We start from the raw sequence: 21,736 nt of genomic DNA, 5'->3' as shown, positions 1-21,736 counted from the left end.
GAACTGCTGTAGACATAACAAGAAGGTCAAGTGGGCCAGGTCTTCCTTGGCCTTGCTCAGGTGTGACAGAGGCACTGAAGGAAGCCCTGGGACCACACACTGGGTAGAGCAAGTCTCAAGAGCACCCACATGTAAAGCCTGGCTGGGAGGCCCAAGACAAGAGGTCGGAAGGAGCCTGGGAACTGGCGGCCAGGAGGCAGATGGGGCAGCAGAGAAGCAGGAGAAAGGGCAAGGCCACCTCCCGGTCTTACATCAGCAACAGAAGGGCTGCTGGCCTGAACAGGGCCTGGGGGAGGGCTGGGAGGAAGAGCTCATGCTTGGGGAGGATACAGCAGAGGCAGGAGGTGGGCAGTCAGAACACGGTGGACAACGTGTGAGTCAGCAGGCAGGGAGTAGATAGGGTGGTGGCCACAGGCAAGCCCAACGGGGCTGATAAGGACTGCACAGTCTTTCATTCCAGAGAGGGGAGGAGGTACTTCCCACACTGCAGAGAAAGCATAGGGTCACAGTGCACCTGGCTCTCACAGCACTAAGAGCAAGCTGTTTTTTCCTTAGTGACCCTCAGGGTGACACCTGGGGTGGGCTCAGAGCAGAGGTAACTTCTTGCCTTTCAGCACTTGGAACCTGGCAACACCAATACAGTGCCACAGGGCAGCTGAGAGGACACAGGGAGGTTTTCAGCAGAGGCAGGAACTTTCACAGACATGGCCGCCACAGCCACAGTGACCAAGAGGATTGGGCTTTCCAGGTCTTTCCAACTTCAAGAAATAGAAAGCAGACCGTAAGGCACCTGAAGGTTTCCTGCTCAGAAACAGAGCCTTTTCAACAAGCAAGGCCCATGTGTCACAGGCTGTCATCACCCTCCTCTCATCATGCACACCCTTCCCTGAGGGGGGCCTCCTGCAGGCATCTTCCTTAGGTGCCACCCACAGGAGGCAACACTGTGCTCTCTGGGATGGCCGACCCTTTGACTTCCTCCGGACACCCTCCTCTGGAGAGCTGCCACATGTAGTGATAATGTGCACCCCAAGCAGTTCTCTTGTGATCTTGGGGTGTCGACTCTCTAAGCTAGCCACTGAGAACTTAGGGGAGGGGTCCTAGCTCAGAACAAAAGGCCTGTGTCCATCCGGCAGGCAGAACACACCAGAAGAAAACTTGTACTGGTTTGAATGACACTAGGAAAGTGACAGGATGCTGCGAGGGGACGCCCAGGAGGCCCTGTAGCAGGATGGTGAGTTTTAGTTGTAGACTCTGACTGGGACAACGCAGAGAAGGGAACTTTGCTCAGTCTTTCCCAAATGATCCTGAAATCCCTCAACAAACACAACTGGCTGAACAAATCCAAAAGGCTAAACCCTGGGCTGCTGAGTAGGTGGCGGCTCCCAGAGTGCACACTTCCAGAGCACGTGCCTGCTTGGCCACGGATGTGGACTGCCCACGGATGTGGACTGCCCACGTTGTGCCACAGCTCATCCTGAAAGCCATGAACTGATGATGTGGAAGTCACCAATAAGAACATTTACTTTCTTTTTAAAAATACATTTTAAAAGATTTTTAATTGTGTGTGTGTGTTTGTGTGTGAGAGAGAGAGAGAGAGACAGAGACAGACAGACACACACACACACACACACACACACACACACACACACACACACACACAGAGGGGAGAGGGAGAGAAGGCACACATTAGATTCCCTGGAGCTGGAGCTACAGGTAATTGAGAGCTCTCACGTGCATGCTGGGAACTGAACCCCAAGTGTTCTACAAGTGAGAAACAGCTGGCCCATCTCTGCAGGCCCAGAGCATTTACTTTCTATAGAAAGACCGCACGTTTCAAAACTCTGGGGGATGTCCCAGCCAAGGCTCAGAATCAAATGCCCTCTGTAGGATGTTCTAAACAAACAAAATGACCTATGGTGTCTTTTCAGACCAAGGACAGGAGGGAAATGGGTCATGCCTCCTGCACACTCATACGATACAGCACTCGGTGTGCCCAAAGCCAGTTCTGGGTTCCACAGGTGGCTCCCCACAGTACCTGCTGCCAGTCATGGAGGTTATGGCATTAGCAGATCCAGAACCCTCAAGTGGGACAAAAAGAAGCCTTAGCTGGCCTCAGCCAGATCTTCCCATGTGGAACAGCTGCAGCAAAGCCAGCACTGAGCACCTGTCTTGCCTCTCCTTGCCAAGTCAGGTGACTCTAGGAAGTCAGGTGGGGTGGCAGTGGGTGAGCAGCAGCAAAGGCTTTGTGTCTTGTGCCCAGAGAGAGGCACAGAACGGACAGTCGCTCCCGGTGGCAGAGCCAATGCTTCTTAGAAGACAGAGAACATTTAATGATTGGGTCAGGACTGGGAGACTGAGCATCTGAACTTACTCCCTTGCTAACAGGATGGTGACCTGTTAACAGCCTTGGTCCAAGCTACAGCTTTCCTCTCTAAGGCAAGGACCCAGCATCAAAGTAAGATAATTACCTTCTCTGGCCAGATGCCCAGGTGGAAGTAGAGTCTGGCTTGGAGGAGCAGGAGCTGCACCTGGTCTGGGTACATCGCTAGGTACAGGTCCAAGGAGTCTCTCAGGAGCTGGTAGGACTGGTCAATGCCTTCCCTGGGGACAACAAATAACCTTGCCTCAGGCTGTGGCCTTCCCAGTGGAAGTCCACAAGCACCTGATGCAGACCCCATGGCTTCTGATTCCCAGACTCCCCTGTTCAACCCTGCGGAGTGCTCAGGAGACTCCACACTGAACATAGCTCCCATGCCATACTAAAGCTTGCTCTCATTAAGCAGTCACCTCAGCAGCAGAGATCTCTGAAGAGCAGAGCAGACGCTGGAAAGGGAGCAGAGCTACCCAGGGTGAGAATGAAGGATGTGTGCAGAGATCGCAGCAGTAAGAGCGAACCCGGGTAGATCTGTCAAGTCAGGGTCAGCACTTGTAACTGTTCTGGTGTTGGGGGTTTGGGAGTAGACAAGCTGCCCAGACATGCAGACAGAAAGTTACCCCCTCTGCAGTCTGCTCAATTCTGCCAACAACTGACAATTGTTCTAAACAGTTTATTCAAAATCATTCGGCTTGCTAGGCATCAGGAAGCTGCCTGCTACACGCTACCTACAGTGATTTCCCAGGATTGAGTTCCTTCAAGTATGGAGCCAAGTTAACCCAGCCTCTGTTCTCTTACAGGCTGGTGTAAGGTCAGAGGTCAGAGCACCTGGACAGGAGGACACCACCTCTGTCACTCTAAGACAGTCTGACTTCAAAGAGTGAACCAGGGTTTGAGCTGAGCTAAGGCTACTGCAGTCATCAGAGCGTGGCTGCTCGGCATGCATGGATGCACAGCTGGTGTCACAGAAGCAGTTACCACAGGCCAGCTCATTAAACAAGCTTCTTGATGAGGCCCAGAACCCTAGAAGGCCCACACTGTGTGGGAGCGGTGGAGCCAGCGTCCTTACCTCTTGCCCAGGCTCAGCAGGTTGCCCACCATCCGCTGCAGCACCTTCTTCACATTCACCACGCCGTAGAGTGCTGCTGTCACGTGCTGGCCAATCAGGTACTCACACTCTTTCACCGTCAGCTGCTTGCCCTTCCCAAAAGCGTCTATGTAGATGTAGTCAAAGATGTCCAGGTTTGCCCTGCCCAACAAGAGCCAATCAGTCAGAATTAAAATCCCTGGAGAAGGCGCACCAGGCGGAGGCGAAGGCCAGGACTGTTTTCACCAATACCATCAAGCCTCAGTGAGAGTCAATCCCAACTCTTAACACAGCCTTGGCTGTGGCGACCACAGTGCCCTGGTATTCAGCAGAAAGGCAAGAGAGATGGCTCAGTGGACCAAAGTGCTCGCTGTCAAGTCTGATGATCAGAGTTTGGTCCCCCCTGGGATCCATGTGGTAGGAGAGAACTGGCCCCAGCAAACTGTCCTTGACCCTACACACGCTGTGACACACACATCCTAACCTACAAACAAGGGGCAGCAGTGTAGTGCAGCCTGACAGCTGCTCGGAGCCCTCCAGCCCTGAGCCAGGAGTTCAAAGCACATCGACAGGAGAGTGACCAAGGTGGCTGCTACCAGAGTGACAAGCAGCCACCTGTCTGGGGTCCTGGACCTAGGAGGACCTATGAAAACTTGGGGAGCACCAGCTCTTCTGTACACACACCAGGCTGGCATCCTAGACAGCAGGATCCTGGCTCTCTCATACACTGTCACTGCACAAGGACCCTGGGTCTTTCACACACTGTCACTGCACAGCCAAGTGGTCCGAGGGCCCATGTAGGGGTGGGCGGCTCTGTGTGGGGACAGCTTCTTTTGAGCAATCCTGATCCTGTGCCCACTGCAGTCACACAACATTTTGTCTCTGGCTGCTAACTATCTCAGCCGGATTTCTTTCCTGAGTCGCGTTCATAGCGCACTTTTGGCAAAGACCTGAGACTTACATAAATGTTCTAAAAGAGCATGGGACTTGACGGTGTTTGCTGTGAGGCCAGAACTTCCTACAAGAAATCATCAAATATAAAACACACAGACAAGATGTGCATGTGGCCAAGTGCCAGGGTGTTCTTGAAACGTGCCTAGACTAGCTGTGCCCCAAGACCATGGAGATGAAGACACAAGATCCATTCTGGGGATGGGTGAACCTCGGCAGTGAGGCAGAGTTCAATCTGCAGCTCACAAAACTTCAAGTCCGCAACCCAAACCAAACAGCTGCTCCTACAGAGAGCAAAAGTGGGAAGCCATGGACAGATAATACATTCTTGAAAAAATAAATCTACTGCCTACATGTAAATACAATCAGTAGAACTAGCTGGTGTAGTAGCACTGACTTCAACCGCAGTGCAGAGGTACAGGCTGGTGACTGTCATTGGGATCCTGGTTGAGCTATATTGTAAGTTCCAGGCCAGCAGAGCTACAGAGTGAAGCCTGCCTCAATATACAAAAATCCAACACCTCAAACAAACTCACACTTCACAAAATTAGAAGTTAGTTTTGGAGACTAACTAATAAAGTGTCAGCCCACACAGCTTAACGGTGAAGAGGAGAAGCATTCCGTGCAGACTCGATCCCTGGGCTACAATGGTGTCTCAGTGGTCAGGGCCCTGGCTGCCAAATCCAAGGCCCCAAGTTGGATCCCTGGGACCCAAATAAAGAAGGAAAAAACTGTCCCCCAAGTTGTCCTCTGACTTCTGTATACACGTACACACACATACAGAAGGTTAAAAAACAAAAACCATTCCAGGCAAGAATATCTGCTATCTGTTTCTGCTTTGCAGTCAACAGAGTACGAAGCCAACATACTAAGCTAGAAAAGACAAAACAGCACTGTCTAGACTCTGTGAGCACAGTGCTCCAAACCATTTGTACTGAAGACCCATCCTGCCTGGCGCTGAAGACCAAGCCTATACACAAGTACCAGCCACAGCTAGAGACAAAAGGCTTGGTGGCTCAGGATAACCTGAATGTGTGTACAGGTGAACAGTTTCCTGCTGGAATCCCAGGACCACGGTCACACACAGGAGGCTGCAGACTCTTATACTAGTGCCAGAACCAGACTGAGCAGCTTCCAGCTCCAGTCACTAGCCAAGCAGAATTTTTGTTTCCTTGTTTGATACAGGGGTAAGACAGTAGCCCAGGCTGGCCACAAACCCTTGTCTCAGGCTCCCAGTGCCTTCCACATAGCTTTAAGGAACTGCCAAACTGGCTCTCCCTCTATGGAGGAGCAAAAGCCAAGAACAGTAAAAGCAGTCTGCTAATCTGGACGGGGTCTCGTGTGTCCAGCACCGACAGCGAGGGCGGTCCAGCTGAGAGGAAGGCAGGCCTGTGTGCAGGCCACTGTGGTGAAGGTCTCTGGTGCCCCGGTCTTTTCTAATTCTCTGGGTTTGTTTCTACCACCTACCTAGATCCTGACTTCAGGCTGTCGTACTAACAGGTTATTACATTGTTTGAGTTTGGGTGGTGGCTCAGCCCTGTAATACTAGCACTCAGGACACGGGGCTGAAGCAGGAGGATTCCAAGTTCTAAGGCAGCCTGGGTAGCATAGTCATGCTAGAAATTAAACGAGCCAGAAATGCTCAGATCATGCAGGACCCTTAGTGAATGTCACATGGGTATCCTACAGACACATAAGGAAAGGAGGAAGGGTGGGCTGAAATTCACTTTTCTAAATAACAGAAAGTAAATATCCTTGTTCTAAAAATTAACCTACTAGTGCACTGTGAGGACCACACATTTGGAAAACAATGACGGCCTCTAGCAAGTCAAAGACCAAGTAGTGGATAGGGACAGGTTCACCCTCATGGAGCATCTTTCTTCTTAACTGGAGGGCACATGGAGCCCAGCTGCACTTCTTCTCCATACAGCAGGAGAAGACACAGTCTAAGTGGGTAACTGTGTGTGCTGCGGCTCACACACATGCATACCGGAGCTTAGCCTTGAACTCTTCACGCCAGTGTTTACAAAGTTTGAGTCCTGTCTGGCACTGAAGCTCAGGGACTGCACATGCCACTCTCCAGGACAGGATGCTGGGGAAGAGCGTTCCTCCCTACATGGAGACCAGCTACTCTCCTTAGGGAAGACACCCCTCAGGGAAGCTGGAGAACAAGAGGACCCGACCTGAAACAGGCTGCCCCTAGAACAAGCAGTACTCAGCCAGGCTGTAAGCTGCCCACCCTGTTCCCCTCTCTCACAAGCTGGGGCACAAATGCGAGAGGGAGAAGATGGTTTATGGCTGAGTGGAAAAGAAAAAAAACCTTTGATAGGATTCATCTTCAAGCTATGGGACCTTAAAAGCCACGAGACCTCTGGCTTTTGAAATAGTTGCAGATTCACATGCCTTCATGAGAAATACAGAAAGATCCAGAGTAGTGCTTGTCACCTGTCACACAGGGCCCAGCGTAACTATAGTATACCTTCATTGTCAGAATCCCAACTCGATCCTCAGGAGCAGATGCCTGCTTGGCCACACCCAATTAATGCTACACCCTGGTTCCTCAGCACCATTACACATAGCGGACTCAGCTCACCCTTCCACGCCTTGGCACCACCTTAGCAGGAAGTGGCTTGGGAAGTTGACAGGCTCCAGGGGGACTCCCAGCTGCCGGGCGATGGTCAGGTAGAGCAGAGACATGCTGATGGGAATTCCTGTTCTGCGGGTCAACACCTGAGAAGGAAGGTTTCAGGTTCAGGCTGGCATCCATGCCGGCTTCCAGAGCTGTACTTACATCAGGACCAAATCAGACAGAAGACTGCCTGTCCCCTATCCCTGAGACAGGGTCTCCTTACGAAGTTCAGGCTGGCAACTCTCCATCCTGCCCCTAAGCCTCCCAAGTGCTACGCTTATAGGTGTGTGTGTGTCCCCACCCCCACCCCATCTTGTTTTTGCCTTTTGTTTGTTCCTGCAGGGCCAGGCATGGGAGCTGGAGCCTCGTGTTCTCTGGCGAAGCATTTCACCACTTAGCATTCACACACAAATGAACTTTCAAATTTTTAAAATATTTTAAAAACAATACTATCTTGTGACATGAAAATCACAGAAGACAGGTCTTCTGTGGTCCATGCTTATAATCCCAGCACTTGGGAGTCTGAGGCAGGAGGACAGAGTCCAAGACCAGCTTGGGCTACTGAGTGAGAGTCTATCTCAAAATAGGCAATGAAGCTGACATGGACTGTACAGCCGCCTTCAAGCCTCCAGTTCCTGTGCCCTTTCCCCAGTGAGACAGTACTGAGCACTCCGACCACACAGCCTGCGAACATGGACTGACTCACTGCCAGGCACTTCACAGGCAGCCCGCCAGCCTCCTTCTCCCAGAAAGCAAGCATGGAAAAAGTATGATATGACAACAGCAAGTCTAAGTTAAAGAGAACAGGACAGACAAGAACGGCCATCAGAGGTGTGTGGCTGATGTAGCCGGGCCACAAGGCTCCAGGCCAACTGAGGCAGGTCTGTGCGGCTCAGCACTCATAACCATGGACAGTGCATGCCCACTTGTTGGTACAGGGTTTGCTTACAAAGGCCATCCTGTAGCAGATCTAACCCACAACACTGTCCCTGGGCACAGGAGAAACAGACTTCACCGAAACATGAAAAAGGCAACAACAGGCTTTGCCAGCAAAAGATGGACGGACAGCCCACCAGGGATGAGCCCGGAGGCTGTCTGGGTGCACACAGTCACCTTTGTCCATTTGCAGGGGAGACAGGGGCGCAGCACCACAGGGCACCAAAATCTGCAGGTAGGTCAGGGAGAGCACAGAACCGCATCCCCACCCTTTCCCAGCTCGAAGTCACACACAATCCCCAGCACTATCTGATCCTATGTGTGTGCACACTTGCAGGTTTAGGCAACGCAGAGTGCCTGCACGGTTAGTACGCAGAGAATGCTGCAGGTTCCATGCTATGCAGCCACCCCTACCTGGTGCATGTAGAGGTTCAAGGCGTTATAGTAGTCCATGCGGTTCCCTTTGAACTTCAGCTGGTCGTACAGGACATAGTTGATGGCGTCCAGCACTTGGCTCTGGAGTTCTATCTCCATTATCATAGAGGACTCACCTGCAGCACAGAGATCTCCTCTGGGTCACAAGCATGAGCAAGCACACCCCAACATGAGCAAGGCACACCCCAAACACACAGTGACTGACAAGGGCCTGGCAGTCAAGTGCTGCCAAGCTGCAGGTGGAACCAGAGTGGCTTAGTGCTTCACACTGTCAGGTAGCGGATCCCCCCAGGGCCCCCGCAGCCCAGCCCAGCCCCAACAGTTCCACACCTGCCCTGAAGGTCAGGCTGGGGTGGCGACTGTTGATGCCACGGAGGGTTTTGCATACGAGCTCCACGATGCTGTGGATTTGGGCCTGGATGTCTCTGAAGCTGATGTCGGAGAGCGGGTTGCAGTACTGGTCAATATAAACGGCGCCTGTGGTGAGAAGTGCAGAGTCAGCATCCCTCGCTACCTGCCACACAGCAGGGTGTTACTGACCCAGCACCCGTGGCCTGACTTCTCACACAGCACACCACACCAGCTCCCATGGATGTCAGGCACTGTGCCAACACAGTGAGGGGGGAGGATCAAACACCTTCACCACAAAGCACTTCATACATCATTTAAGAAAACAAAACAAACCACTTCTTTTGGAGGTCATGATTCAGAGAGCAGAAATACACGTTCCCACATCCTATTATAAGGAGAGCTAAATGCCACAAGAACACCCTCAGGCCACCTCTCTCCTCCTCACCCCAGAATTCAAAACCAACCACAGGAAAGACTCACTGTGAGGCAATGCCTCTCAATGACAAAACTAAAAGCCAGAATGACAGACAGACCATTCCAACCAACCACACTTCTCATGGCTGAAGAGTCACAGCCTCTAGAGACCACAGCTCCTCAGGACAGAGAAGGAGCTCTGTTAGCCCCACAGAGCGGGGCCAGAGTTCCACTGCTGGCCTCAGCCACCCTCACACCATGCCTAAGCCATCACTTGGCCACAGCAGTTCTATGTGAAAGCCTTCCAGTCACCTTTACACTCAAGGGACTGTAGGCTAGCCCAGGCTCTTGCTGCTCCTACCAACCCTCCACGAAGCCGAGGGAGCGGAGGGCAGCAGGAGACCCTGACTGGGTGGCAGGGCCTGTGCTGCCCAGGGTGGGAGTGCTCATCTGGACCTCAGCCACTGTGAGCTGCTGCCCTGGCTTCTTCAGAGGATGGCCACAGGAGTCTAGTCAGGGCGAGGCCGTGGAGCCAGCAGCTTCCACTAGCCCCCGCCAGCCACTCAGTGGCTTCTACTGCCTACCTAGTTACTTGGGTGGGCTGTGAAAACTGTCAGTTTGTATTTGAAAACATATAACAATTTTTTTATCTTTCAAATATAATCTACAGAAAACAAAGACTGTCTCGCTATTCTGAACCCTTAAATAAGCTAAAAGCTGGTGTGAAGGCACACACCTGTAATCTTACACTCAGGAGACGGGGGCAGGGGGGCAGAGGGGCAGAGGGGCAGAGTCATCTCTGTCTTTGTGGCCACTTTGGTCAACACAGGCAGTCAAGGCTACACAGTGAGACTCTGCCTCAAACAAAAGAAAGTAACAACAAACCCCTCAAAAGACAGCCTAATTCCCAGCTCCAGTAAGGGTCAAAGCAGATAGGAGGGCTATGACTTTTTTTTCATTTTATTACAAGATTTTCCACCACCTTTGAGAGAACAATGGAGCCTCTCACAGTTAGCACATATCTCCACTAGGCACTGGGAGCTGTGGCAATCTTTACTCCAGGGCCTGGAACATAGCAAGCCTCCTTACAAGGGCTGGGCACACTAGCACTCATAAGAAGACAAGCTGATGGCTAGGCTGTGCTCTGTGTCTAAAAAAGACAAAATAAAACAAAAAGCAAAGAAACACAATGAATACTCTTAACACAGTTGGGGTGTGACAGCCACTGCAGCTGCTGGGCCAGTGGGCTCTGCAGAAGTCAGCTGAAACTCACAAGTGAACCCTGAGCTAAGGGCTGAGGGGACTGCAGGAAGAGGGCTGACACCAGGAGGAAGCCAAGCATCCATCTCTAGACACCCATCAGGCAAAGGCCTGGATACAGGAGCAGAACTCTGAAGCACAGTCTGGAAAGGTGTGAAGTTAGGGGAGGTCCAGACCACAGAGGGCCTGGGAACTAAGCAGCCATTCTGAAAACCCGTGGCAGGCCCCACAGTGACGGGGACTAAGCAGGTCAAACAGGCTGGCTGACTGGAGGGCAGCAGGCAGTGATGCCCAGGGAAAGCCAGGATTCCTCAGAGTCTGGCTGAGAGACTAGAGAACTGTAGGACGTTACCCAGAATCAGAGGGGGAAAGTCACGCCCACTTGAGCCACACCTCCCCCGGAGCTGCCTATCCTCACTAATCTCCAACTGCTTCAGGGGACACAGGTAAATACGGGCAAGCTGACATCTGAAGTTACAACTTTGAACAGCAAGAACTGATCTCACTAGCCAAAGGTCAATCTGCAGGCCCACGGGTGCTTGTGTGTTGAGGTCAGAGGTCAATCTCAGCATCGTTCTTGGAAGTGGTTCGTCTTGTTTTTGCCAAGCTCACTAGCCAGGGAACTGCAATAGTGCCCTGCCTCCCTCTCTCCAGTGCTGAGCTTACAAGTATGCACCAAGTCTGGCTTTCTCCACTGGTTCTGTGGACTGAAATCAATTCCTCATACTTGTGTGGCAAGCACTTTCCCTACTGAGCGTCCAGCCCTCACTGTCACTAAGGCAGTGATGACTCTCTAGACACTAGATCACCTGAGCTGACAGGGAAGCTGCACTCAGAATCTCTGCTCTAAGTCTGAGTGTTGTCTGCCTTTTTTGAAGCCCACTGGAATGGCTTTCTTTTCCCCTCTCTCTGGAAGAACAGTTGCCGCAGGCTCTTAAAGGCTGCCCAGCCTCCAAAGACCCCTGTCCGCAGGCACAGACAGACCCACCTTCAAGATAGGACTCGTAGTCATCGGGCTGCTGCAGGAAGGCCTTGAGGTTGTTGAGGATTTTCTGCTGCCGAAGGTAGTAAAGGATTTTCTTTGCGTAGTATTTCCAGGTCAAAGCTTTTCTGGAAAGCAATCAGACAAGCCACTGAGAACCTTACCGCCCAGTGTCCCCCTCACATCCCACACATGCACACATGCACCCGACTGACCAGTCCACTGGCACGCAGACATTCAGACCCTCCATATCCTGGGAAGTGAGTGCACTGTGCTGGTCCCCAGGCCTGCTTCCAACACTCAGGGCTCAGGCTTCTTCTGTGCCTGGTGCCCTCAGGGAGTCCTTCTAGCCTCATGGTTTCAGGTGCATCCACACTGACCACCTTTCCAGAAGTTACTTCCCAGAAGAGGTTTTCTGAAGAACTCAAACCTGCACCCTCAACTGTTACTTCACACCTGCCTGGATCACTGGGGCATCCTAAGCCTTCCTTCTCAGTCACCTTCCTGAGCCACGGCGAGCTATCCAGCCTGTGGGGGTCAGGCCTCTGGCCTCCTCTCCCAACACCCTCTCATAAGTTTGTGTCACTAATTTGGCAAGCTGGCCCAGCCTCTGTGGGTGTCTCACTGCCCTCCTCTTGCACGGCTCCTGCTTCCTTCCACGCTCTCCTTTCTCACCCTTTTCAGCAGCAGTCCAGGGTCCCAGTGATGCGCTCATCCACAAGGGCATGGCTCCGCCCCAGTTCTCTACTGTGTCTACCTCCTCACACTAAAGCTCACCTTCTAGTTAGAAGGTGATATCTCTCCAGCGCACCTCCTTGCCTCTGGATCTTTTTTTTTTTTTTTTTTTTTTTTTTGGTTTTTCGAGACAGGGTTTCTCTGTGTAGCCCTGGCTGTCCTGGAACTCACTCTGTAGACCAGGCTGGCCTCAAACTCAGAAATCCACCTGCCTCTGCCTCCCAAGTGCTGGGATTAAAGGCGTGCGCCACCACTGCCTGGCTTGCCTCTGGATCTTAGTTCCAACTGTTCTTGCTCCAGCCTTGTGCCTGGCTGTGTCACCTGACACTTCTATTCCTTGGTGGAATGTTGCTTGCCCGGAAGGACGCCTGCAGTCTGTTCTTGTACTTTCTCCTGGCTCTCTGTTCAGAGCCAGGCCTCCCCCATCCTACCTTAAAGCTGCCCCACAACCCCTCACACTCTACCTCACACCGCATTTCCCCTCGGGCATCCCACTTCCTGCCAAGATAAACAGCTTAGGCATTTTATCGCTACCTAGGAGATTGTGAAGGCAGTGATTTGGGGCTGTTAGACCCTCAGGTGCTTAAGTGGAAGGTGGGATTAAGGTGTAGCCTCTAAGAAGCAGTGAAATCCTCTCTCTCCATCTACAGAGGGGTCAGTGGCACTCCATAGAGCTGTCTGTTCCACCTGCTCTTTTAACCTCTGCTGCAGAAAGGAAAGGTCTCTTTAACAAAACAAAAGAAGCAAATACCATATCCACTACTCAGAGCGAGACACACAACTCTGGGACATCACACCACAGTCACACTTCACGCCTATGTGGCCATTCTCCAACCCTGTCCCTCTGGAGCAGTGGTTCTCAACCTTCCTGAGGCTGTGGCGCCTTAATACACATTGTGTATTGATACATGTTATGTACCCTCATCTTGTGGTGAGCCCCAACCAAAAATTATTTTCATTGTTACTTCACAACTGTTATTTTGCTACTGCTATGAATAATAATTTAAATATCTGGTACAAAGGCTGCCTGATATGTAACTCCTATGAAAGGGCCGTTTGATGCCCCAAGGGGTCGTCATCCACAGGTTGAGAACCACTACTCCAGTGTGAGCACCAACACACAACCCTAAACTGTTCAGGAATCTTCAGGCCTTGTCATCTACAGGGGCCCCTCTGTTTCCCACGTTAACAGTAGTTTCTCATCATTTGAAATAATTTCACATAAGCTTTAACTTGCTCTGAATTTCTTATTAAAGAGCAGATGGAGAGACTGGTAAGAAAGGTACCAAGCCTGAGTTTTGATCACCACCATCCATACTGGTAGAAAAGCCAACTGCTACAAGCTATCCTTTGACCACCACATGTATACTCTTGTGCTCCAGTATACACTGATGAACAAGACAAACAAATAAAATACACAACGGATTGGCTGGACAGGCTCCATGAGGTATGTGGCTAGATGCTACCCAAGAAGGTGGAGCAGTCTTCCATCCAAAGCCACCTGTGGGCACACAGCCATAGTGGATGCTTCTCCAGCCTGCTCTTCCCGTCACCACAAGAAAAAAAATGGCCTGTGTCTATGATCCTCTCAGGAAGCAGAGGCAGGGAGGGGCTGCAAGCGAGGCCAGCCTGGACTACACAGTGAGACTGCCTTAATAAAAAAGATAAAAGATAGAATGGAGGTGGTGACAAGGGCTGTGAGACCAGTGGCAACTGCTGCTCACTGCCCAGGTCTAATTCCTTAGAGGTGTGGCTACTGAACCTGCCCTTCCAAACTGATTAGTGAGGCTGTCTGCAGGCAGACTCCTCCCCCCATTCTCTAGTTTCCTAACAGTGTGAGGTGCAGAGAACACAGCAGAAGTGCTCAGACTCCCTGCCACTCATGTTTTCAATCGACGAGTCCTGAGTCTCCTTCAAAGACTAAGCAATGGCCTTGGAGACGGTCTGCTGCAAACTGCCCCCACCAGGCTGCCGCCCTGGCTGGCACACCTTCGGCCCACAGATACCTCACGCAGGCCTCACACTGAAGGGAGAGGTTGACGGCAGTAGTGATGACTTGGCTCTAAGGTGCCAAGAAGCTCTGGGCTCATCCTGTACATTTCTGACACAGGCTTGAGAAGCAGCCATTTCTCCACAACCCTGGCTTGCACTGGGGAAAGCAATAGCTGAAGACAGCAGTCTGCAAGCAGGACGGACGGCCATGCCTACTTGGCTGGTCATGAGGTCACACTGACATTGTCAATTCAGATTCGAAGGTACACAGCTTTGACTCCTTCTGCCTGTGTGTATGCATACTCCTCAACAGTTCTGCCCCTCACAACATGAGACAACAGGATGGTCCTCACTGGCTTCACCACATATTTTCATCTTACACACAGGCCTGGCCAGAGTGTAATGAACAGTTGTCCTGTCAATTGAGTATGAAAGCCGTTGAGTATTCTGCATATGATATCTCCATGGTCACTGCTCAATTTCCTCTCTTATTAAAAACAAGTTTAGGTTTGTTATTGTGTGGACAAGTGTGTGAGCGTGTGTGTGTCCATCTATGTCCATGTGAATGCACGTGAGGCATATGTGACAGTCAGAAGACAACTTGCAGGATCTACTCTGTGGATCCCAGGGATGAACTCAGGTTATCAGGCTTGGCAGCAGGTGTCTTTATGTGTTGAACCAGCTTGGTGTTCTTCCAGCTAGGAACTCTAATCAGGGCTCCTGCCCTAAGCACACATAGTTCTGTCTCCTGGGCAGGTTGCATTTGGAGTTAGGACTGAGTTAATACATCTGGTGCTCACCGGTAGGCTTGAGTCAGACTATCTCTGTGGTTTTGAGTTCTGAACTCCATTTCTAGCAGACGTGTCAGAAAGAGCCCAAAGTCTGCTTTCTTCCAAGTTGACACATTTGTCTTTAGCCTTTAGACTTGGAAGTCAATTCAGCTGGATATAAAAATCATTGGCTGGCATTTTCTTTACATCTTGGAATACCTTTTTCCTCTGGCATAAAGTGCTGGTGTTGAAGTCTGAGGATACAGCCATTCTTTTGCTCTATTTTGCCTGGATACCCAAAGGCCCTTTCTGATTCTAAAATCCAGTAACTTTATTACAAGTGCCTCGCTGGGCACTGGCCCCTCAAGCCACTTTCTCAGGGACAATAAAAGCTCTTTAAGGCACTGTGGTAAACTAGTCCCGCAGGCTGGGCTTTCTGCAGACCAAGCAGAACAGTACAGGTGCAGTCATCACAAACTCAGAGAGGGGCACTTGAGTATCTACAGAAACTGCTTGCTCCCCACTGTGCTCTCCACAAGAATGGATGCAAACAGGGTCACCATGCAGGCTGGCTACTCCAAACATTCTGGCTACTCCAAACATTCTAAGAGGCACAACACTCCCTGCCATTACACTTGAGTCCCACCAAGGGCCATGTTGTTTCAACCTTGTTTTGAACACAATTACTAATCCATACTTTCCAGGCTACACAACTTCAGTTTTTCTGATGACCTGACTAGTGGGAGAAAGCAGCCTTTCCTGCGGATTCTAACATTCCTCTGGAGAGTGAACTCCAAGGTGTTTCCCATGATGGTCAATGGACCAGGCAGAGTCATTCTCCGTAAAAGTGCTGCCTGCCTTCCTTTTCCTGTCATGGCAGCCTCTGAAGAACACCGATGGCTTCCCAGCCTGGCCTGGCAGCCAGTGTTAGTGTCAGCTGCTCACTCTGCACAGTAAGCTTTGAGTGGAAGGCTGAGCTGCTGGATCCCAGCTGCGTATCCGGTTCCAGGCAGTACTCCCTACTCACCAGTTTGCCTCCATCTCTTCCTGGGCTCCTCTCCTGCATCCCTCTGTTCACAGCTGTTTCCACAGAGCTCTGGTCAGATCACAAGCTCTCTCACAGTCTGCCCTACTAACCCACAGTGCACACTTACCATGACACTTATTTAAACACTTTTTTTCCTGGCTCTTCTTGTAGACTTACTTTTCTGTATTTATCGTATGACAACATTATCCGGTTGAAAAACAACTCAACACAATAAAGACCATCTCACCCTCAGACTTTGCTTGCCTGGAGCACCACTGCATTGGGTATGGATTTGGAGAAACCCAACATCTTTGTGATAAGTTTTTGCACATTTTTCAACACACTGCAACACTCTGACCTAGGAAACTTATTCCCAAGAACTGAAGCCTAGAGAGTAGATACTGTGGTACAGCAAGTGACTATCCACCAGCCAGGGAGACCAGGAAGACCGAGGGTAGCTGCTACCTAAGGGAACTCCTCCAGTAAGAGCCGACTGGGACAGACCTCTTGTAACTTCGAGAAAAGCAGAGAAGGCTCTATCTCTCACACAGCCCCAATTCTGTCAGACAACAATCCCTCCCCACCTTGTCATGTAGTTAGGATAAAACAAGCCAAAGCAGGTCACTGTCAAAAACTACACAAGTGGGGCCGGACAGACGGCTCAGCAGTTAAGAGCACTGCTGCTCTCCGAGAGGACCTGGGTTCAATTCCTAGCATCCACATGGCAGCTCTCAACTGTCTGTAGCTCGAGTTCCAGGGGATCTGACACACATACACGAAGGCAAAATTCCAATGCACATTAAGCAAGCAAGCAAACAAACACACAGGCGAGGCTGAGAGCTCAGGGGCAGAGTGATCACTTGGCTCTGGGTTTGACATTCAACAGTACAAAAGCAAAACTACAGGGCTGGAGTCAGGAAAGGCCAACATAATAGCAGGGAGTGGGAAGGCCAGGGAAAGAGTGCAAATAAGAAAAAGTTCACCTCCAACAAACAAACTAAAGCCAAAAAGTGCACCGCACACACGCACCACCGCACACATGCTGTGCCTAACGGCTATTACAAGGCCACACAATCCTGCCAGTGCACAGTCCAGTATACACAAAAACCTACACACAGACAGGTCAGGGGATCAGGGGAGGCTCCCAGGCACTAAGCAGGGACACGTCATTTCTTCCCACAAACCCCCATGAAACTCTGTCCTCTGGTCCAGACATTTTTATCTCGGCTTTTAGAACAGAAGGTCTTTCCTACAGGTTAGGCTCCAAGGCAAGTCACTGATGTACTGGAAATTAAGCTTTCCAGCAGAAATTATAAAACTTACCCATTCTAAACAACAGTAAAAGATAAGGGGTCATTTTTATTTTAAGTGATGTGTCCACAGTTGCCCGAGAAAGTTAAAAGAGGGTTCAGATCATGTGGCACAGGTGTTATAGGCAGCTAGGAGCCACTCAACATGGGTGCTGGGAACTGAAGTCAGGTCTGTTGTACAGCAGAGCAATTCATACTGAGTCATCTGTCTCTCTAGCCTGCAGGGGGCTCTTCTTAATCAGGACTGTGTCTGTGTAGAACACAAGATCACCCTCCCACGCCCCTTAAATCAGCCCCCCATTACTAAGTCCAAGCAGGGAGTTACTATTTAGACACCTACAAGAAGAGAGGTCTGCATGTGCTCAGGGAAACCACACATGCGTGTACTTAGAGGCCCGAAGTCCACTGAAGGTGTCATTCCTCAGGAGCCATACACACTAGCTTTAGAGACAATCTCTCCCTGGAGTTTGGTGCTCTCCATGTGGCTAAGTTGGTGGCCATCAAGGCTAGCACTAGGACAGCCATGGCATGACACGGGGGCTCGGATCTGGGCCCTCACTGACGATCTCCCCTGCTCTTGACATTTTTTTAGACTTTATTGAGACCAGGTCTTACTCTGATTCCCAGGGTGTTCTGAAACTCACTGTGCAGCTCTCAAAGCTGCTGATTCTCCTGCCCCGACCTCTTGAGCACTGGGATTACAAGTGTGAGCCTCGTGCATGGCATCCTTGGTATTTCTGAGCCAAGGCTTGTTGAGTACATGGATGAGGAACTCATGGCTGCAGGGATTGGCAGTGGTCAATTGTCCACACTGAGCATGCACATACACAAAGCTTTTCAAAACCTAACTGTGGCATAACGTAAAGTATCTGGAGACACACGGCTCTTCCACGCACACCACAGTGATTCCTTCTGCAGTTATTATGGTGGCGACCCCAAGGAAGCTGTGGCTTACCTTCCTTCCATGTTTAGGATGCACACCAACTCATCCTCAAAAAAGATCTCTGGGCCTTCAAGGTTCTCAATGTCACTGAAGCCGTTACAAGGAACCTATGGAGAAGACACACACAGGAGGCCTCAATCATGAGTTAGCATGGCTGACCCTGGCAGACACACAGCTGAGCCCCAAGTGAGGGAGGCCACACACGGAGCAGTGGCAGCGGCTCCTACACACTCCTCCTAGGGCCTCCAGGACAGAAAGCAACACGGCAGCCACGGCACATTCAGACCCTGGTACCTGTGGCTGTGGCCTCACACAGTCTGAGTTTCTAAGCCCACATGGCTGAGTCCTCATGTGTAGACACACAATTAGGAGGGGCCAGAGGCATAACAAGCCCCAGGTAGAGGTGCTCCTGAGGCTCCTCCTGTGTACTCTGCTCTGCACGTTGAGGTGATGGCACATTTATGCAGCAGCAGTGGTGCACGTGTTGGGATGGACGCGTACACATGCTGAGGTAATGGTGCGACGGCTGTTAGGTGGAGATACATGTGTGTTAAGTTGATGCTACATGTGCTAAGAGACGGTGGTGCATTAAGACTCTCAGGCTAAAGTCCTGGGATTTTCCCCAGTTTCCCTCTTGAAAACAGCCAGTTTTTCAGGTTGATTTGCGTGCACGTGGAGAAAACAAGAAAACCAGTGTGCTGAGCCAAATTGATCACCCATCTATGAATCCACCTCTAAGTATGCCCCTGCTGCGTTCAAAGTCCACCTCACATTCTAATTAAGTAAGTAGTGTCGCAGGGAAAGAGGAGGGGAAAGTTCACCGATCCATCAATATTAGATAAAAGCACACACAAACAGGTGGATCACAAGGCGAGCCTGTGAATCAGTGGCCTGTGACTAACTGTATCCCACATGCCCTGTACCAAAACACCTGTGTGTGCACACACTTAAGCTGGGGCACTGTTCCAGCCTGAACAAAACCTTGGTTCATTCTGCCGTGAATGGGCATTTCTATAAGCAAATCGGGGAATGTCTATTTGTAGTTCCCATAGGGGACTGAGTCAAAATGTGTTCAAAATTCAGATCTGCCCTTTCAAACCCCGAAACACCTTGAAAACGCTGTTCATAAACTCCACTAACAGCAGAGCGAAAAATCAGAAATAACCTTTGTCAACCTAGAAGAACGAAACAAGTAACATCAGCTACACTGACTGGCCGACGCACAATCTGCAGGGACTAGAAATACGGGAGGGGACAATTTCCTAGCCCTGCAAAAAATAGTGAATGGAATGGACACCGATTTCCATGGGAGACTTTGGACAAGGGGGAAATGACTACTGACCCCAAATGAGAAAAGAAATACACACCTCAGTCATTACAGAAAAGCGACACACAACTCAAGCCAGGCCTGAGGATGCCTACTTGGAATCGCAGGAGGCTGGACAGGAGTTCAAGGCCAGCCTGGGCCACACAGTGAAACTCCTCTCACAGAACAAAGAGCCACAGTGATAAGAAAAATGCTGAATGGCCAGGAGCAGCGGATGCCAGGCAGTTTTTTGGGGGTGGGGGGAGGAGGACAATGGAACTGACCTACGGGCAGCTTTTAACCTTGGTTCCTGAACAAATAACGCAGCATTTACTTCTGCAAGCCTTCCTGGGAAAAACAAGCCCAAGAGCTTGACAGTGTTCAAACACTGATGATTCTCAGATCACGCGTCGGCGGCTGCACAAAGCGTGTAACAGTCTTGAAGAGAGAAATAAGGCTTATCTGGACCTAGTGGACACCGCCCTCTGTGTCCCTCTCCGTTCCTCAACACCTCACTCCCTCTGGCTTAAAAAAGTAGGGCTAGCAGGGACAAACGGCTCCGTGTGGCTGGACAGGAGGGGAGAGGGCACGACGACTCTCATAACCATGTAAGCAAGGGATTGTGTGAGCACTGAAAAGAAAAATAGGAATAAGACCTGAGAAGCTAAGGCACACGAACGAGCTTGCTTGCTTGCTTGCCTGCCTGCGCGCGCCCGCGCGAGCACACACACACAAACACACATACACAGAGCATGACCAAGCCTGAGCCACATAACAGATGCTTACGTGCTCTGAAAAGAACCGTTTGGAGAAGGAGGCTACAATCTTCCGGGCTTCTAACCCAGCTTTCTGCCGGACTTTATATTCCTCTAACCAATTGACGTAGTCAGTTGGACTGTAGTGCTTCATCAGGGAGGGCCACCTATAAGGAGAGAGAACACCCTTCTCAGCTCCGCAGGGACTGCAAAAACCACAGAGGAGTCTGCGGGCAAGGGAGGGGAGGGGGGACCTGGCTCTAGTTGCAATATCCATAGCGTATGCATGCATTCCCTCACGACTCAGATGCAGTGACCTTGGCGTGGCGACATGAAGGCAGTGTTTCTAACACCAGCTTCCCCCCCCCCACGCCATCCCACCCCCCTCCGCCCCAATCTCTGTGATGGCCACAATCACTGCGATGCTAACGGTTCGCATCGATGGCGCGCCTCCTCAGCACCAGGCCCTGCAAACCCCGGGCCGCATCGCATTTGATTCCCCCACTTCTGCAAATTTAAAAAAAAAAAAAAGGGGGGGGTCGGGGGGAGGTCTTATCACGGAACGGGAGACCCAGGCTGTGGAGAAGGGAGATGGATGGACATCACCCCCCCCCCTCCACCCGCAAGGTCACGAGCTGGAATGGCAGGTCCGATGCCGGCATCCTCACGAGCCCGGAATGCACGCAACGCTGCCTGCACGTAAACATCCTGCACCCAGCGGGCCACAAAAGATGCGCGTCCTCCCGCAGCCGGGAGGCGCGTTGAAGCCGCAGCCCCGGGGCCGAGCGGGAGGCCTGGCCGCCGGCGGCTGACGCGACCCCATCGGAGCTCCGGAGGCCCCGGCCCAGGCCTTTGTCTGCGGCCGCGGGAAGCGGGCCTGGAGCGGGCGGCGCGCGGGCCGGAGGGTGGCGGGGTGGGGCCCACGCGAGGCCCCGGCCGAGGGGCTGCGGGAACGGAGCGGTCGGCTCACCTCACCCGGAACTGCTCCTTCCACACCTGCCCGCTGCTCTGGCACACCTCGCGCAGCCGACGGCAGGTGCTGGACACGCGGCCGATGTCGAGCGCCGTGAGCGAGCCGCTGCACAGGATGTACTCCAGCACCTCGCCCGGCAGCTGCACCAGGCAGCTGGGGCCCGTCGCCTCGGCCGCGGCCTCCTCGGCCAGCGCCGGCACCACCTCCATAGCGCTGTCCCCCGCTGCCGCCGCCATCTTGTCCGCGTACCTGAGGGGCCGCTGCGCGGGCGCGCGCGCGATAGGAGCCTAAGAAGCCGTGCCACGCCCTCCGGGGCGTGGCCGGGGAACGACCCGCCCACCCCAGGTCCCGCCCACTCCGCCTGGAGCTCCGGGAAGAGCCCAAAGGCGAACGCTGCCGCAGATAAGGGCGTTTTGGGTCCTGACCATCCCAGCGGCATTTTAAAAATGAAAGCTGGGTGCCCGTTTGGCCAGCGCAGATACTAAAAACGGGAACGATGCAGAGAT

General features: G+C 51.8%; 1 protein-coding gene across 2 annotated transcripts in view; it reads right to left on the bottom strand.

Moving 5' to 3' along the window:
• Fbxo21 (F-box protein 21) overlaps window positions 1–21,505 on the bottom strand; it is a 36,263-nt gene extending 14,758 nt beyond the window's left edge. For both annotated transcript variants that reach the window (XM_076922588.1, XM_076922589.1), the window contains exons 1-9: window positions 21,228–21,505; window positions 20,289–20,424; window positions 18,209–18,303; window positions 11,426–11,547; window positions 8,743–8,889; window positions 8,392–8,528; window positions 7,006–7,142; window positions 3,444–3,623; window positions 2,469–2,601 (exon numbers count right to left, since the gene is read on the bottom strand). In XM_076922588.1, the coding sequence (XP_076778703.1) occupies window positions 2,469–2,601; window positions 3,444–3,623; window positions 7,006–7,142; window positions 8,392–8,528; window positions 8,743–8,889; window positions 11,426–11,547; window positions 18,209–18,303; window positions 20,289–20,424; window positions 21,228–21,466 (1,326 nt within the window). In that variant the 5' untranslated portion in view covers window positions 21,467–21,505. The remainder of the gene's footprint in view (window positions 1–2,468; window positions 2,602–3,443; window positions 3,624–7,005; window positions 7,143–8,391; window positions 8,529–8,742; window positions 8,890–11,425; window positions 11,548–18,208; window positions 18,304–20,288; window positions 20,425–21,227) is intronic.
• Between the last annotated feature and the right edge of the window lie 231 nt (window positions 21,506–21,736).

Source organism: Arvicanthis niloticus, chromosome 24, assembly GCF_011762505.2.
Source record: "Arvicanthis niloticus isolate mArvNil1 chromosome 24, mArvNil1.pat.X, whole genome shotgun sequence".
Classification (NCBI taxonomy): domain Eukaryota; kingdom Metazoa; phylum Chordata; class Mammalia; order Rodentia; family Muridae; genus Arvicanthis; species Arvicanthis niloticus.
The sequence above is the reverse complement of the archived record's forward strand: the minus strand, read 5'-3'. Positions and strand labels throughout refer to the sequence as shown.